At 40.2% G+C, this 16,198-nt stretch overlaps 1 protein-coding gene across 1 annotated transcript in view; it reads left to right on the top strand.

Moving 5' to 3' along the window:
• KDM5A (lysine (K)-specific demethylase 5A) overlaps positions 1 to 16,198 on the top strand; it is a 55,176-nt gene that overhangs the window by 995 nt on the left and 37,983 nt on the right. The window contains exons 2-7 of the mRNA XM_015422883.1: positions 2,300 to 2,377; positions 4,518 to 4,640; positions 7,305 to 7,475; positions 7,905 to 8,039; positions 13,838 to 13,943; positions 15,268 to 15,356. Of these exons, the coding sequence (XP_015278369.1) occupies positions 2,300 to 2,377; positions 4,518 to 4,640; positions 7,305 to 7,475; positions 7,905 to 8,039; positions 13,838 to 13,943; positions 15,268 to 15,356 (702 nt within the window). The remainder of the gene's footprint in view (positions 1 to 2,299; positions 2,378 to 4,517; positions 4,641 to 7,304; positions 7,476 to 7,904; positions 8,040 to 13,837; positions 13,944 to 15,267; positions 15,357 to 16,198) is intronic.

Raw genomic sequence — 16,198 nt, 5'->3', positions numbered from 1 at the left:
TTTTACACCCCCCCCCCCCCATAACCTGGGGCTTCTGTGATAATGGCTTTTGCGGGAGTGCCTTTTTAACAAGCGCTTGGTACGAGTTTGCCTCCTCTCTAGAGAAGCCTGCTGCCCTTTCCTTTTGCAGTCTGCGTTGCAGGCCTTCGGTAGGGTAAAACTTCTACTCAAGGTGTGAGTTGAACCAGGCTTCCTTTAAAGGATTCATAGGACTTGCCCTAAACAGCTGGTTTCTGTCTGGTTGCCACACCTGTAGTGAATTCAGAAAAAGACCCATTATTCATGACGGATCCGGGTCCTGCCTTTTGTCTTTGGTGCTCCCTGTTCCGTTTAACAGGTCAGCTGAGGTTTGTGGCACTGGGTGACAGCCCGGCAGTGGCGATTTTCAGGTGCTGACCTTCTTTCTCTGGTGAAGCTATTAAAAGTTATAGGTGGACAGAGGAGTTCATTCTAAATAATAGTTGGCAGCCCACATTCTACTGTAAAAGCTTCTTCATCCCTCAGTGACATCACGCAATCTTTCCACCTCAGTACTGATAAGCTTCAGAATTATAGGAAATTATTTTACAGTGTAAAGTTGTCTAGCAATATGACTGTCAAGAATTTTGAAATGTGTCTGGCACCGAAGGAAATGGCAACTGCAGGGTTGCAGACTATTTTAGCCCTCATAGAACTGTAGAAATTCTCAGGATTAGGCCGAAATAGAGTTGCTTAGGGCCTTTGACAGGTACATGTGAAAGCAAACAACAAAGAAACTGTTCTATTAAAAGCTGTTATTCATTTTGACAGGTACATGTGAAAGCAAACAACAACAAAGAAACAGTTCTGTTAAAAGCTGTTATTCATGTAGCATAATCTAAAATTATTTTTGAATTTGTTCAGTGCTAAATTATTAGTAGGCTCATGTTGTACTGTTGAGCATTTTTTGGAACATGTGGTTAAAACTAGCACAGCAAAGTAGCATTTGTTAGCTCAGTTAATAAGGTTTATTCTGCAGAACAATGCGCTGAGTTATGTGTTTTGTCTGAAAAGGGCAGATTACTTTCCAGTCAGAGTACACTTTTCAAGTACAAAATTAAATTTACCATAACGTACCACAGCACCAATGTGTAAAGATTAAAAATGCTTCAGGGAAGAAGTAGAATGTGATTCTAGTCCTGCATTGTAGAGCAAATACTGGCCAAAGCTACTAATTAAATTTCATAGCTTCTGTGCTTTTTCATTCATTTTGTGGTTTCTTGGGATATACCTGTTTGGCCTGCCAGCATCTTGCTGTTGAAGCAGATGCCCATTTTAGGACTGCATCATGTATGTCTAATTGCCTGTATGGTAGTGCTGAGAAAATCATTCATAGTTTTGCTTAGTTTAAATATCTTGTCACTTGCTAGCAGCCTTAGCCTCTGCATCATGGGCTGGCTGCATGGGCAGATAACCTTAATCCTGTAGTCAATGGTGAATAACTTGCTGTATTCTTATTATTGGATGCTTTAAATAGCATGTCATTCTGAATGAGGTCTTTGTGAAGTACTGCATTATGGGTGATTTTTCTCTCTTTATGGCTGTTCATTTAGTACCAACAGTTACAGAAATGCTCACTATTTTGCTTAAATATTCTTCTGTAGGCAATAATGAAGTATTTCCCCCATTTACCTTGTTGCTTAGGTCAAGTGATGGCTTTTGTTTTCATTTTAGGCATTTTCTGTTCCACAGGTGACAGATACATGTGGGCAGGCATGCTAAAATATATTTTATGGGCTAGTAACGCAGGTTGATTTATTTGCAAGTTCGTACAAATGCAGGAAGAAAAATAAACTCCATTTGTTGAATCCAGAATCTGATACTAATCCCAGGGTTCACAGTGGTGTTTTGTTAAAAGTCTGGTTCTGCTCTGTGCAGTGTTCATGGCAGCTGTGTTCTTTGTATGCTTGTGTTTTACTCAAGTGATTTTGTATTCCTGCATCACTTCTCTGAGATAGCAGATCATGCTTCTATATATTTATAGCTCACAAGAATGCAGATCTTAGCAAAATCAAAAGAGATTTTCAACTATGCCTAGCCTTTGGAATTTTTTTTCTTAGCTCTTAAAACAAGCTAAGTTGGCGCTTTCCTTCAAAAGGCTTTTAGCTTTCTATTTCACCTTAAGGTAATTTTAACCTCCAATATGCACAGGTTTGTTTGCTTAGGTTCAGATGCCATTTAGATTTTTATTATTAAAATGTAAATAAAAGAGTTGATCATGCTATGTTGCTTTTAATTAAATGCTTTGATTTTGAAACAAACCTGTCATTTTTCTCTTTAGGACTGGCAGCCTCCTTTTGCATGTGATGTACAGAGTTTTCGTTTTACCCCACGTGTTCAGCGCCTGAATGAATTGGAGGTGAGCTTTCCCGCTGTTGACATAAATCGGTATCCAGGCATAAAATGTTAGGCCTGCGTGTTTGGGTTTTGGATGGGGGCTTCTCAATGATAGAGTTAAGAAGCCTGCAGACCATCTGATTTTTTTGCATTGGCATGGTTTGAGTAAAATAACTCCAAGTATTTAAGAACCGTCTTGTTTTATTACCACAAATCACATCAAGATCTTTTTCTGCTCTACTGGAAATATCAAATAGCCAATTTGAAACGTTCTTCCCAGAAATTAAGTTGCAATGATTCCAGTGGAACCTGCTTCCAAATATGCATGGTTGACCTGAGATGAATGCCAGCTCTAATATAGTACAGAGAGACATAGCCTCTGTTTGGACATCAGGCAGTGAATAAAACCAGTTATTCCCATTAAAATATTACTCTGAGCCCTGACCTGGATAGCCCAGGGAAGCCTGATCTCATCAGATCTCTGAAGCTAAACAGGGTCGACTCTGGCCTCCTTAGAATACCAGAGGTGGGGGCAGGCTTCATTCAGCCACCTCTCTGAATATCCTCTAGGCCCCCAGTAGGGATCAGTCATCAGAGGTCGCCATGACTTCCAGGTGCACGCACACTCACACAGACAAACACAAACGTATGAAAAATAAGAACATAAGAGACACCAATGTTGGATCAGGCCAAAGGCCCATCCAGTCCAACACTCTGTGTCACACAGTGGCCAGAAATACCAGGGGCCATCAGGAGGTTTACCAGTGGGGCCAGGACATTAGAAGCCCTCCCACTGTTGACCCCCCCAGCACCAAGAAGACAGAGCATCACTTGCCCCAGAGCCCCTATCTATACCTTGTGGCTAATAGCCACTGATGGACCTCTGCTCCATATGCTTATCTAATTCCCTTTTGAAGCCGTCCATGTTTGTAGCCGCCACCACTTCCTGTGGCAGTGAATTCCATGTGTTAATCACTCTTTGGGTGAAGAAGTATTTCCTTTTATCCGTTCTAACCCGACCGCTCAGCAATTTCATGGAGTGCCCACGAGTTCTTGTATTGTGAGAAAGGGGTGTGTGATACCTCTTTCTCTACCTGCTCTATCCCATGCATAATCTTATAAACCTCAATCATGTCTCCCCTCAGTCGTCGTTTCTCCAAGCTAAAGAGCCCTAAGCGCTTTAACCTTTCCTCATAGGGAAAGTGTTCCAACCCTTTTATAATTCGAGTTGCCCTTTTCTGCACTTTTTCCAAAGCTATAATATCCTTTTTAAGGTGTGGTGACCAGAACTGCACACAGTATTCCAAATGAGGTCGCACCATTGATTTATATAGGGGCATTATGATATTGGCTGATCTGTTTTCAATACCCTTCCTAATAATCCCCAGCATAGGATTGGCCTTTTTTATTGCAGTCACACACTGTCTCGACATTTTCAATGAGTTATCTACTACAACTCCAAGATCTCTCTCTTGCTCAGTCTCTGCCAGTTCAGACCCCATCAATGTGTATGTATATTTAGGATTTTTGGCTCCAATGTGCATCACCTTGCACTTGGCCACATTGAACCCCATTTGCCATGTTGACACCCACTTCCCCATCCTTGACAGATCCCTTTGGAGTTCCTCACAATCCTCACTGGTTTTCACCACCCTGAACAACTCCGTATCACACCCCCCTCCAATATTACTCTGATACTTAAACCTTGATTCACTTTGATGTCTTTATTATATAGTGCTTTGCTTTGACAAGGGCATATAAATGTATATTATAAAATGTAAGTTATAAAACTAAAATACAAAGCATCTCTGTAAAGATATGTATCGTTATACTTAGATTCCTAGCCCTGATTCATAATTTGCTTTACTGCTGTATACAAATATTCTTGATTTCATATGACTTCTGTTATTTAGTGCGGGCACATAGTAAAAAGAGAAGTCTTTACTGGAGGGAAGGGATGTAAAAGGTTTGTGTTCAGGTTTGCCTCAAGTATTCAGTGCCTTTCAGATTTGCCATAGCAACTAAAATATTGGGGTTCTGCCTATTGAGCATTAAACATATATAGAACACAAGAGCTGACTGGGACATGTTGCTGCTCTTTTTGTTGGCTTTTCCTGCCTAAATTGCATGTTGTATGTTTACAACTCTTGGTTTGTTAATAGGCAATGACTAGAGTGAAGCTGGACTTCTTAGATCAATTGGCAAAATTCTGGGAACTTCAAGGATCTACATTAAAAATCCCTGTGGTAGAGAGAAAAATTTTGGATCTCTATTCGTTGAGCAAGGTGAGTTGTGATCTGCAGTGGTTTGGGGGGTATTGTGCTAGTTTGAATAGGGGCAGTTTGGTGTAGTGGTTAACAGCGCGGACTCTAATCTGGGAGAATTGGGTTTGTTTCCCTACTCCTCCACATGCAGCTGCTGGTGTGACCCTGGATCAGTCACAAGTTCTCTCAGAGCTGTTCTCTCAAGGGCAGTTCTCAAAAGAGCTCTCTCAGCCCCACCTACCTCACAGTTACAGGGTTTCTTGTGTTGGGGGGGAAAGAGAAAGGGATTGTAAACCGCTCTGAGACACCTTCGGGTAGTGAAGGGTGGGGTATAAATCCAGTCTCTTTGTCTTCTCTTCAGTGTGTAAGTAAATTATTTTGACTTGGTTTTCCTCCATCGTGTACATTATGTAGTGTTCATTGATACTGCCCCTCCCCCTATTATAAGTGTAGTGATTCTTAATAGTGCCTGTCATTTACTTAATCAACAGCCATTTAAAGGGCAACAAAGTTATTACGTATCCAGAATGTACTGCTGGGTAGCTCATTGATACTGCCCCTCCCCCTATTATAATTGTAGTGATTCTTAATAGTGCCTGTCATTGAGTACTTAATCAACAGCCATTTAAAGGTCAACAAAGTTATTACGTATCCAGAATTTGCTGCTGAGTAGCGACTATGGGGTTGCAAAGAGTCGGACTCGACTGTGCGACTGAACAACAACAAAAAGCTAAAGTTCATAATGCGTAACTTTTTGGCTTGTTCATAGTAATTTATGGCAGAAAGCTCATGAATTGTTTCACTTTAATAAATTTGAAATATGAACTCTCTTTCTCTATGTACAATTAAGATCAGTCAATTTCTGGTGATTTAAAAGTAATTGGGAATTTTGTCCTGATCTTAGGGAAAGCAAGAGTGCTTTTGGTCAAACATCTATTGTGACTGCATAGGGTTCTTAGTATATTTGGATATCTTTAACAACATATAACTCATTGAGCTCTTCAACAGAGAGCTGTTCATGAACACTATAGTATATCGTGGACCATTAGTCACATTCAAACAATCATCATATTTCATGTTTACAGTATACTCAAGAGTTGTAGTCTAATGCTGTAACTTGTCTTACATAAAAATTGTCTTACATAAAAATTTTTGAGTGAGTAAAATCCTGTCTTAAAAAGCATTTCATTCATTTCAAAAGAGAGACTATTTTATAGGAGCTTTTTTAGTGTTCCCCAAATTTCCTATTTTTTTCCATCGGAAAAATGGAAATAGTCCTCAGAAAATAATGCAAAGAAACTTTTTACTCAGGCCTTGATATCTCTGATGGTACCAGTAAGGAATACAGGACTGTTGTAGCCATAGGCTTGTTCATGAAAACACATCTGAATTATTCCTGTCCTCATGCGCTCCCTTCTTCCCTTGCTGTCTAAGGTTGAGGGCTTCATGTTCTTGGGAGTCTTAGCCATAGCTGGTTTGTGACGTCTGAATAAGTGTCCTTAACAATATAAGGCCTTTATTTTTGCTTGGGATTGTAAAGACCAGGATAAAACCCAAAGCAAAGCCCAGTTTGTCAAAACAGATGAATTTGGATGTCCCAACAAACTGTGGCTAGATTAAAGAGTTCCTTATTTTGAAAGTCTTCAGTCTCTGCTCCATGTGCAAGGAGAGGAGGATGGAAGCTTGCAGATACATGAAGAAACTCAGGCCTTTTTGTCACACACATGTCTGCATACAGCCCTAAGCTTTTCCTTGAAATAGTTTAAATCCGCTTTTCCCAAGCATAAGGTGGCTTGCAACATATTTCAAAGAAACAAGCTCAAAGTGGGTATAATAAAATAAATACAAATAAATCAGTTGTCAGGAAATCTCAGTACAAGTAGCACTTCTGCCCTACATTAGTACGTCATTCATCACCCGAATCTCAGAATGAAGCATCTTGCTAACCCCTCTGAAATCCGGATTCAAGAATGTAACAATCTACCAAACTATATCCCCTTATAAGTTGCATTGTTAGTATCAGCTGCAAAAATCCAGCACACATTGGATTTGAATTGGCAGCCTTTATGTATTAAGGTGAATGCAGGACTTTAATATGGGTTTAAAATGCCCAGCAAGATGTAAATGGGTGTGTGATTAGTATTTCAAGGCAGATGTCTCTGGGTCTGATGGTTCACTTGGTTCTCCCAGGACCAATGTCAAGTAAACATTGTTTTTTATAGGGCCAGTGAATCTGCAATAATGACAAATAATCAAATATTGTTTTGGCAGCAGCCTTCGTCTTGGAGGAGGAAGTCTCTATTAAAACTTGTGTAGTAATCTGCTGTCTTAAGACTCTTTACTAAGTATCTGTGGAAGCTCTCAAGTGTTGACCTCTAGCGCTTCCAATTGCCTTGCAGTCTAAATTAATGCTTTTCACACGACTGTCAGTCGAATCTGTCTCTTTTTCTCCTTTGCATTAATAGCGTGCTTGTGCTGTTTGCTTAATTTTTGGGAGATGCTACGTCTCGGGGTCCAGGTACCTTGAATGGATTGAAAATGGTGGAGGGAAAGATGAAGTTGTCTGGTTTCTTCTGCTTACCATAACTAGAGGATCTGAGGCTTGGTTTGGGTGCGGCCTGCATTGCTCAGAACTAACTTGCAAGTGTAGCCTTTTAAAACAACTCTTGTTTGTTTTTATTTCAGATTGTTGCTGGCAAAGGAGGCTTTGAGGTGGTCACTAAAGATAAGAAATGGTCCAAAGTAGCGAGTCGGCTGGGTTACTTACCTGGCAAGGCGACAGGATCACTTCTGAAGTCGCACTATGAACGTATACTATATCCATATGAACTTTTTCAGTCTGGTGTCAGCCTTATGGTGAGATTCTACTCCCCCACCCCCCGAGATTGGTATGAGAGGGCTTAATGCATCGCTAACCACTAACTCCTGCTTTTGTGCATTCTCATGGCAACGGTTTGCTTATACACTGATGGAGCCACATTGTTCTTTGGTCTGTTGTTGTGACTGAACAGATACTTCCATAGGATGGGGGCTTTAGTTGAAAGAGAACCAAATGCAAACAAGTCTGGAAGCCTTCTTAATTTTTCTTGGCTAGGCAGTAGCAGCAGCAGTTGAGACTCAGTTTTGTTCAGGTTAGAAGGGTGACTCTCTTCCAAATGGCATTTGTAATGTAATATGTCATTGTCAGTAGTGCTTTCCCCCCTAGTACTGATGCTCAATTACGAACCAGAGTCTGACATCCCTGATCCAACCAACCTGGTGTCCTTCTGTGCTCTGATTCTTTAGGGCATCCAAAAGCCAAACTTGGACCTTAAGGAAAAAGTGGAGGTTGAGGACCTCGGCATTGATGCCCAGTCTCTCCCAAAGCAGGGTACAAGAATGAACGTTGTGCTGAAGAGAACCAGACGTGTCAAGTCCCAGGTACCTAGATCACTTGGCCACGGTAGACAGAGTGCCTTTAGTCACTGCACCAGTGCAGCAGCATTGGAAATGCAACAGCCTTTGTCTGGCCGTGGGGGTTCACTGAAATGCACCAGAAGACAGTGGTCTTTTTCACAGAAGACCCAATGTGGATGAAGAGAAATACAGAAATTGCTTTCAGAGTCAGATAAGTTAGAGATTAGGCATCTAACATCAACCATGCGTTGTCTCACTGAACTTAGCCACGCAACTGTCTGTCAGCTCTAGCACCTCCATCTGCTGCAAGAAGGGATCACAAACTGGCCTAAAGGTTGTTGTAAAGAATACTGAGAGGATGTGTGTTCTAAGCATTCTAAAGTGCTATATTAATGCAAAGTATTAGTAAGTATGAACAGACTTACTGATACCTGTATCTGCTGGTGTGCTGTGGAATTTGGGATGCATGTAGGAATTTAGCTCAAATTTAAACAGTAGGCAACTCTGTTCCTCATTGGGGTTGGGTTTTTAAGGGTGGTCAGCTTTAATTGTAAAAGATAGAAAAATATAGTGGGGAGGACTATGAAAGTATAGTGGGGAGGACTTTAAACAATGCCTGATCCCTTAATTGAAATTCCCAGCCTTTCTGGTGGTCCCCCCCAATCCCATTTTCTTTAAAGTGGGTTAAAAGGGCACTTTCCCTCAGGGAGCATGTGAGAACAGAGTCAAACTCCATGTCAGACCTGTTGCTTACTTAAAAAGGACTTACATTTTTCTCATCCTGAAATTAATATAAATTAATTGGGAATAACATAGAATGCACTCGTTCTAAAAAACAGGCATCAGGTCGCAAATGCAGTTGAAGGTATTATTTAGCCAAAAAAAAAAGTAGTAGTAAAAGTAAGGAAGAAAAATTGACAAGAAGCTGTGATTCTTGAGAGTGTTCTGTGTTATGTATTTCAGTGGCTCCTTGCAGGTTAGTCAGTGGGGTTGAAACGAAAGTGAGACTTCTTTTATTTAATACTAACATTTTCCAGTATTAATTAATGAAAGGTCATTTTTCTTACAAAGCTGAAAAATGTATAGATGGTGGAATAAATTTTTGGAAAACTGAGTCCTTGGCATAATTTGAAAATTTTGCTTCCTGAAAAGTAAAACGATGAAGAGGTTCTTAGAAAGGGGATGTTTTAGATCTCCATACCTACTGTGCTGTGCTCCATACCTACTGAGTCTTCTCAGTGCTAGGGCCATGCAGACCCTCCATTGCTGAGGTGCTGGTCAGTAACTGATGGGGGCCTTTGCAACAGTCTCCAGCAAGGTGTTATATGGCACCCCATTCTCTGCTTGAGTGGCCGCCCCTAGGGTTCCAGCCAGCTGCTGTCGTGGTAAATTGGCCGTACATCTTCCCATGGCTATGTATGTTTGGCTTTGATGGTGCTTGGCTTCCTGCAGTGGTATGGAGTAAGAATGGTCTTGCCAGTGTATCAGGAATCTTGTCCAGATCATGCCCTGAGAGTTCAGACTGAATAGAATGCATGAAAGCATTCAAATAACATAAACATAATTACACAATGTGAAAAGTGTAGACACTTCCAACTAACATTTGTTTTTCTTTCCAGTTAGTCTTTGGAAGTTTTGCACTCACATTTTCTGCATTGGTGAATGTATTTCAATCTTTGAAGCCTGAAGTGAAATACTGCTGCGTGACAAAGAAAATGTATCCCATTGGGAACTGTCTAATTTACGTATCCGATTCCAAAACAGTAGCAAAACAAGATGAACTATGAGAATTGCTTTAGGAGACAAATATACCGAGTAATGAAAAGCTGAATAAAGGAAAAACATACGAGCTGTACCCAGAATTATTTTTTGTTTACTTAGGAATGTAATAGTCTGTATTTTGTCAGTGACATCTCTGCAGTTGTAATAGTATGGTTCTCAACTATTTAAAGTAATTTATCCCAGGTTCTGATTGCTAGAAACACATGGGATTCATTACACACCAGTCATTATCTTTAAGCTAGTATCAAGGATTTTTCATGTTCACATAGTCTTGTATAATTGTAAGTGACAATCTGTTCTTTCCATCACCAGTGCTATCAAAAGGTCCAATTTTTGGCTTTAAATATATTTGTAAAGACAAAGCCGTCAATGAAACTGTCCCCTCTGAAGTTAAAATTCCTGCTTTGAGTCTTCAGTCATCTTTCTAGATAATAGATTAATATACCTTGCAGAGAGAGAAAGCTAAACCTTCATGAAAAGCTAAGCAAAAGAGAAAAGGGAAATATCTAGTGAAATGTTTTGGGGGTGGGGGAGTCAAAAGATTCACCAATGGTAATTATAACTTGAGAAGGAGACCTTGTTTGATGACTCTGTTAAAATTTGTCAAAATTGCATTAACAGAAATACAGGCAACGGAGTTTGTGATCTAAATAAAAAAACAACAACCTTGGTTGCAGTTAGTGTATCTCTTCCCTTTTAAAGCTATTCATAAAACTTTGTACTTTCACTAGAGGTGATAGTCATCTGTTCTCATAGTTCATCTTGTTATGCTGTTGTTTTGGAATTGGATATGTAAATTAGCTGGCTGATTCCCATTGGCACACTTTAGTGGAGTGGAGTAGGATTTTCCCCAGACTCTGCTTTCATGCTTCCCTACAGGCCTAACTAAAGTATTCTTTTTCAGCTTTCTTGCTCTAGTTCTAATGTGGTCTTGTTGCATTACATATTTCTTTTTCTTTTGGTGATATGTTTAAGTGTACAAAAAAGAAAACATAAATCCATTCTGGCTTCTTTGAGATGTATGACCATTTTACAACTGTTTTGAAAATGTTGGAAGCTACTCGGAAAGCAGTGTGTATTCTGACTTTTCTATACAACTTTCCTAGAAAAAAATGTACAAAGCAACAATAATCAAAGTCCTATTAAAATAGGGACTGCAAAAAAAGGTATATTAAAATAGTTAGAGCTTCAGGGCAGTTTCAGCAGTAGAGGTCTTGTTGTTTGGCTCCTGATATCAAAGTAAACGTTATGTATGTATATAAGGTTCGAGTGCTTTTGGGTTTTTGATAGAACTATACTTTTAAACAGGGCATCATTCAGCAGCACCCAAGCACTTGAAATTCCTGTTGATTTTGTATATATAGTTCTGCAGTGGGAATTAATGAGGCTTAAATGAATTTAACTTGGGTTGGGTGTGTCCTAAGATTTTGATCGCTGGTTATGTTAGTGAATTAGTTTTTGACAGACAGTGGATTTGGAAATAGCTTCCATTCTTTAAAATCTGCTCCAGGATTATATCAACTCCCAAGGCATTGATCAGGTTACCCCCCTTTTCCTTTGACCAGTAAAATTTCATGCCCCCAGAGCATATTCACCCCTCATCAGGCCATTATTTTTGTGTTGTTTCCCCCTATATTAATTGATATAATCATATTTGTCTGCATACCTTGGCAACGTGCCAAATGCCCACCTTGTCTGTGGGTAGCTCTGATGTGCTATTATGATTCACATGGAGGCCTGCCACTTTACCATTAGGAGGCATGATAGGCTAAAACCTGGGGGTGCAAATTTTGATAGGATTTGGGAGCCAGGTCAGGCCTATGGTTGCTCCCAACCCAGTCCTTACTGGACTATCAGAAGGGCCAGTGTGACATTTTTTATGAAGTCTTGAGCTTTGGAGCTACTCCGATGAAGTGAGCCGTCTCTCTAATCTGTGGTGGGCCTGAAGTCTGGTGTGACTGCAGGGAGAACCCTCTGCCCTCTCTTCTGTTTGGGTGAAAGTGAAGGGGTAGCCCTGTGTTTGCCCTGAGGATTGGAGGCACTTGAAAGCAATAAGAATGATCCCTGCTTCTAGAGCCTCTGAATCCCAGTAAGAGATCAGACAAGCTATGCCTATCCCAGCCACAAGTGTGCTTGGCAAAATAAAATATGCTTTCCCATTGATGAGAACATTTGTGGACAACTGGTACAATACTGTTTTAGAGCCAGTGCAGCGTTGCTAGGGCTCATAGCTGCGATGAAGACTGTGGCACAGGATTATAGTCTTCTCCTGGCCACTACTTGGTCAGGTGCTGATTTTAATTGCCGTGTCATTGAATAAGATTGCCTGGTTTCCCAGGCTTCCTAGCTGCTTTCAGAATCCTGGTTAAGCAGAATTCACACTCTGCTGTCTTTTTGAGACCCTGTTTGCCACAGCTGAAAGACTACAGTCCTTTTATTACATTTCCACTGGCTGTTCAAAAGCTCATAAGCAGATAGTAGTTAAAAATTAAGATGCTCAGTTTTGGAGCTTTTCTTGGGTTGCCATTGAAGTCTGCCTTCACGTCTTAGTTAAAATGCAAAGAACATGAACACACTTCTGTTTTTCTGATTTTTTCCTGTTGCCTTTGGATATTCCAGATATCTGGGCTGTACACAGGTCAAAGTAAGCTGCGGTTTGATTGAGTTATGGGTCAGACAGGGCACCAAACTGGGATTTCAGTCTAGGTTTTGTGGCTGGATTGTTAGCCAGTTTGTACTAATTGTGATTTGTTGTGTGAATTCACAAACTGCAATTTGAACCAGGCAGCCGCTTTGTCACAGAGATAGCTTTATAAGAGGATGTCTTCCTTGTTGGCAGGCAGAGAGGAAACACAAACCTAAGAAGGAAGGGATATTTTTAATGCAGACATATTAATTCTTGCACAGAGAGGAGAATGTGGCTCATGATGTATTGTTAAATATTATTTAGAAGATTTAAGCCCATTTAGAAAACAAAATGCCATCTCTCTGGTTTTGTGAGAAGTAGCTGAATGTCTAGTAGACAAAAGACATTTAGCAGAATAATTTACTGCTCTCATCACTGAGCTTTGTTGCTTATAAATGAGCATTACATTAAATTTGATTGGATTTGAAAATGATCATGTGTCTGTGTCCAGGTTTGCAAGACTGAATCTCATTAGCACAAGCAGATACAAATCTCAAGTGACTCTGTTGTGCTCGACTAAGGGGCTTTCTGCTGGTGTAAGGAGCTTTCAGCCAAAGAAAAGCTCTGCCATCAGTGAAATGGAGTTGCTGGATAAACTTGCGGTAGCAGTAAATATAACATGCCAGTGAATTTTTGTTCTCTTTGCTTAGCATTCTCCCTCAATAACTGATGCTATCTTAGCTTTGGGCCCTTGTTTCAGAACTCCCTTTAAAAAATGCATTAGCACATGGCATCAGTGCATAGAAATAAGAGAAGAAATATGATCTGATTTTAATTGTTTTCCTGCTGTTGGCATTCTGTATCTGAGTGCCATGCCACAAAAGGTAAATTGTACCAATTATGTCTGGCATCGTAAGTGTCAGGTTAAAAAACCCATGCTGTCTTTCTTTCTTTTTTTAAAAAAGATTTATTTATGATTTGTACATTACAAAGAGAAAAAACAATGTTGCAGTATATAAATCAAATTTTGGCATTTACATTAAACATTATTTCTAAACCATTTGTTAACTTTGTACCATCTTTTTTGGAAAGTTTTTTCATCTTTTCCTAAAAGTATCATATTCAATTTATCCATTTCTGCCACATCACAAATTTTTATGATCAACTCTTCTCTAGTAGGTAAGCTATCGGTTTTCCAACATTTAGCAACAAATATTCTAGATATGCAGTAAGGGTATTTGATAAAAACCATGCTGTCTTTCTGAAGTATCTGTTCTTAGCATTGACCTTGGAATGGCTAACAGTTGTGGAGACTGAATTTGGTCTAATTGATGGTTCTTTTGGTCATCCAGCATGTTGAGTGGTTACCTACAGTGTAAATACTAATGGTGAACTGTTGTGGTCTTGTTTTCAGGCAGAGGCAGGAGAGATGAGTAGGAATGCTGAACTAAAGAAGCTCCAGATCTTTGGAGCAGGACCAAAGATGATGGGATTGGCATTGGGAGCAAAGGAAAAAGAAGGTAAATGCGGACCTCCTAATCAATTAATGTGAGTTCTTAGTTTCCCCCCCGCTTGTGAAGTAATCACCAGAAGATCTTCAGCAGTTCTAAAAGTGTGCCTAGACTGAACTCCCAGCCTCTCCAAAAATACTCAGTTAAGATATATTTGGAACAGGTCCAGGTCTTATACCCATAACAAATTCAACAAGAGTGTACCTGTTCCGAAAGCTGGCTGGTGGTGACTACCTCACCCAAGCCAGGTGGTATGGGGAAGCTCCTTGGCAGAGTGCTCAGCTGAATCTGCTTAAATGGCTGGACCCATCTTGGTAGAGTGGTTCAGAGGGAGCGAAGGAAAAAGAAGGTAGGCAATTGGCCTGGAATTTTTTCTGATGGTCATAATGGTGCGTCTGGCCACTAGGGGTTTCGCTCGTTCTTCCTTTCTGCAGGCCACTCCTGTTTTCTCTCTTGCAGCCTAAGCCTGCTATCTCCTTCTAGGCTCCTGGTTCCAAGGGCTCCTAAGCTAGTCCACTCAGAAGTGAGTCCCATTTTATTTGTTGGTGCTTGCTCCCAGGAAACTATTTTTAGGGTTATCCCCAACTAACTCAACAGGTCTCACTGGAGCAGCATTGAATGCTGCCCTGGACTTCCTTTAGCAGGGAGTGGCAGCTATTCCAATTCCCTCAGGACTCCCCGCAGCCAGGCAACTTGGGCCAAGGCCACCCCCTTCCCAGCTCTGTCAGTCTTTGGGGGTGTGGCCACATCTCTCAGCTGTGCAGCAGTGTTGGTGCTAGCAGCAGCAAGCAATATTAGCCCAAGACACCTGGGTAAGGGGACTGGAGTTCCAGGTGTCATGAGGAAGTTAAGTCACCCTCGTGATATGGAGCTTAGATATGTCAAGCCCTATGTATATTTGTATGCTTTCCTTTGTGGACCATGCCATCCTGGAGTTTTAAATGGGGTGTAAGTGGAAACTCTGGAATTCAGGGTGTGAATAATGGGAAGTGGGGGTAGAATATAATACGTATGTAGGAATTTTGAAGGCAGGAATCTGGGCTTTGAAGAGGAGGGAGGAAATTTATTCTGGTGGGACTTCTGGTTTTCACTTTTGTTTCTAGTCCTTTAAGATATACTCTTCAAATGCATTTTGGCTCCTAAGAGTGTTGCAAGGGGTACCAAATTTCGTAGAACAAATATTCAGAGAATGCTTTGCAATTTTAGCCTTATAAATTCTGGCTCCTGACAGAATTTAAATCACTTGTATTACTTTCACATACTTCAGTGGTTGGAAGGCTGATCTTGTACAGTCTTTGCAGACAATATAACAAATATGATATTCTCTTTCCAGATGAAGTCCCCCGAAGACGCAAAGGTACCAGATCTGAAGCATTTGGCATGCAGATGAGACAGCGGAAAGGGGCACTTTCTGTCAACTTTGTAAGTTTGTCTGTGTGCCTATGATGCCTTGTTGTTCGTTTGGTTTGGGGAACTGCATTTTAAAGTGGCAAAGCACTGAAAGAACAATATTTCACTAAAATTGATGTAAATTAAAACATTTAAAAAGCTAACAGTGTTGTTGTTCGGTTGAGAACCAGCCCTCTAGTCCATCCTGCTGTTTACTAAAGTCAATCCTCATTCAATCGGTAGTTCTCAAATTTTCACATTAGCCTTATAAGAGATGCCTGTGAAAGGGCAGTCGTTGAAAACGGAAAATCCTTTTTTTGATTGAAGTTAAAATCTTGTCTGCTGTCTTGAACTGTTATCAAGTAATGCCTTTCCTAATTTTGGGATTTGATTATTTTATGTAAGTGTGATTGTTTTGGATAGAGATGGTTTGCAATTGGTTATACACAGTATCCTATAAAAGGTGGAATTAACTTGTGTCGCTTTGTGCCTTCAGCATTCCATATTTATTTCAGAAAAAAGATTATGTTGCCAATCCAGGAACCTGCCTGCGACAGTTTACAAAATAATAATAATAAAAACACAACCTTTTAAGTGTGATTGTGTTGGATAGAGATAGTTTGCAATTGGTTATACACAGTATCCTATAAAAGGTGGAATTAACTTGTGTCGCTTTGTGCCTTCAGCATTCCATATTTATTTCAGAAAAAAGATTATGTTGCCAATCCAGGAACCTGCCTGCGACAGTTTACAAAATAATAATAATAAAAACACAACCTTAAGATATTAATTACAATCTAGCATTAAAAATCCCAGCACACCATAAAAACAGACCGTTGTCATCTTAGAAGTTAGTTTATTTAGAAAATTAAGAA

Source organism: Gekko japonicus, unplaced genomic scaffold (assembly GCF_001447785.1).
Source record: "Gekko japonicus isolate JY-2015 unplaced genomic scaffold, Gekko_japonicus_V1.1 scaffold1229, whole genome shotgun sequence".
In the NCBI taxonomy this organism is placed as follows: Eukaryota; Metazoa; Chordata; class Lepidosauria; order Squamata; family Gekkonidae; genus Gekko; species Gekko japonicus.
This window is presented reverse-complemented; position numbering and strand designations above follow the sequence as displayed.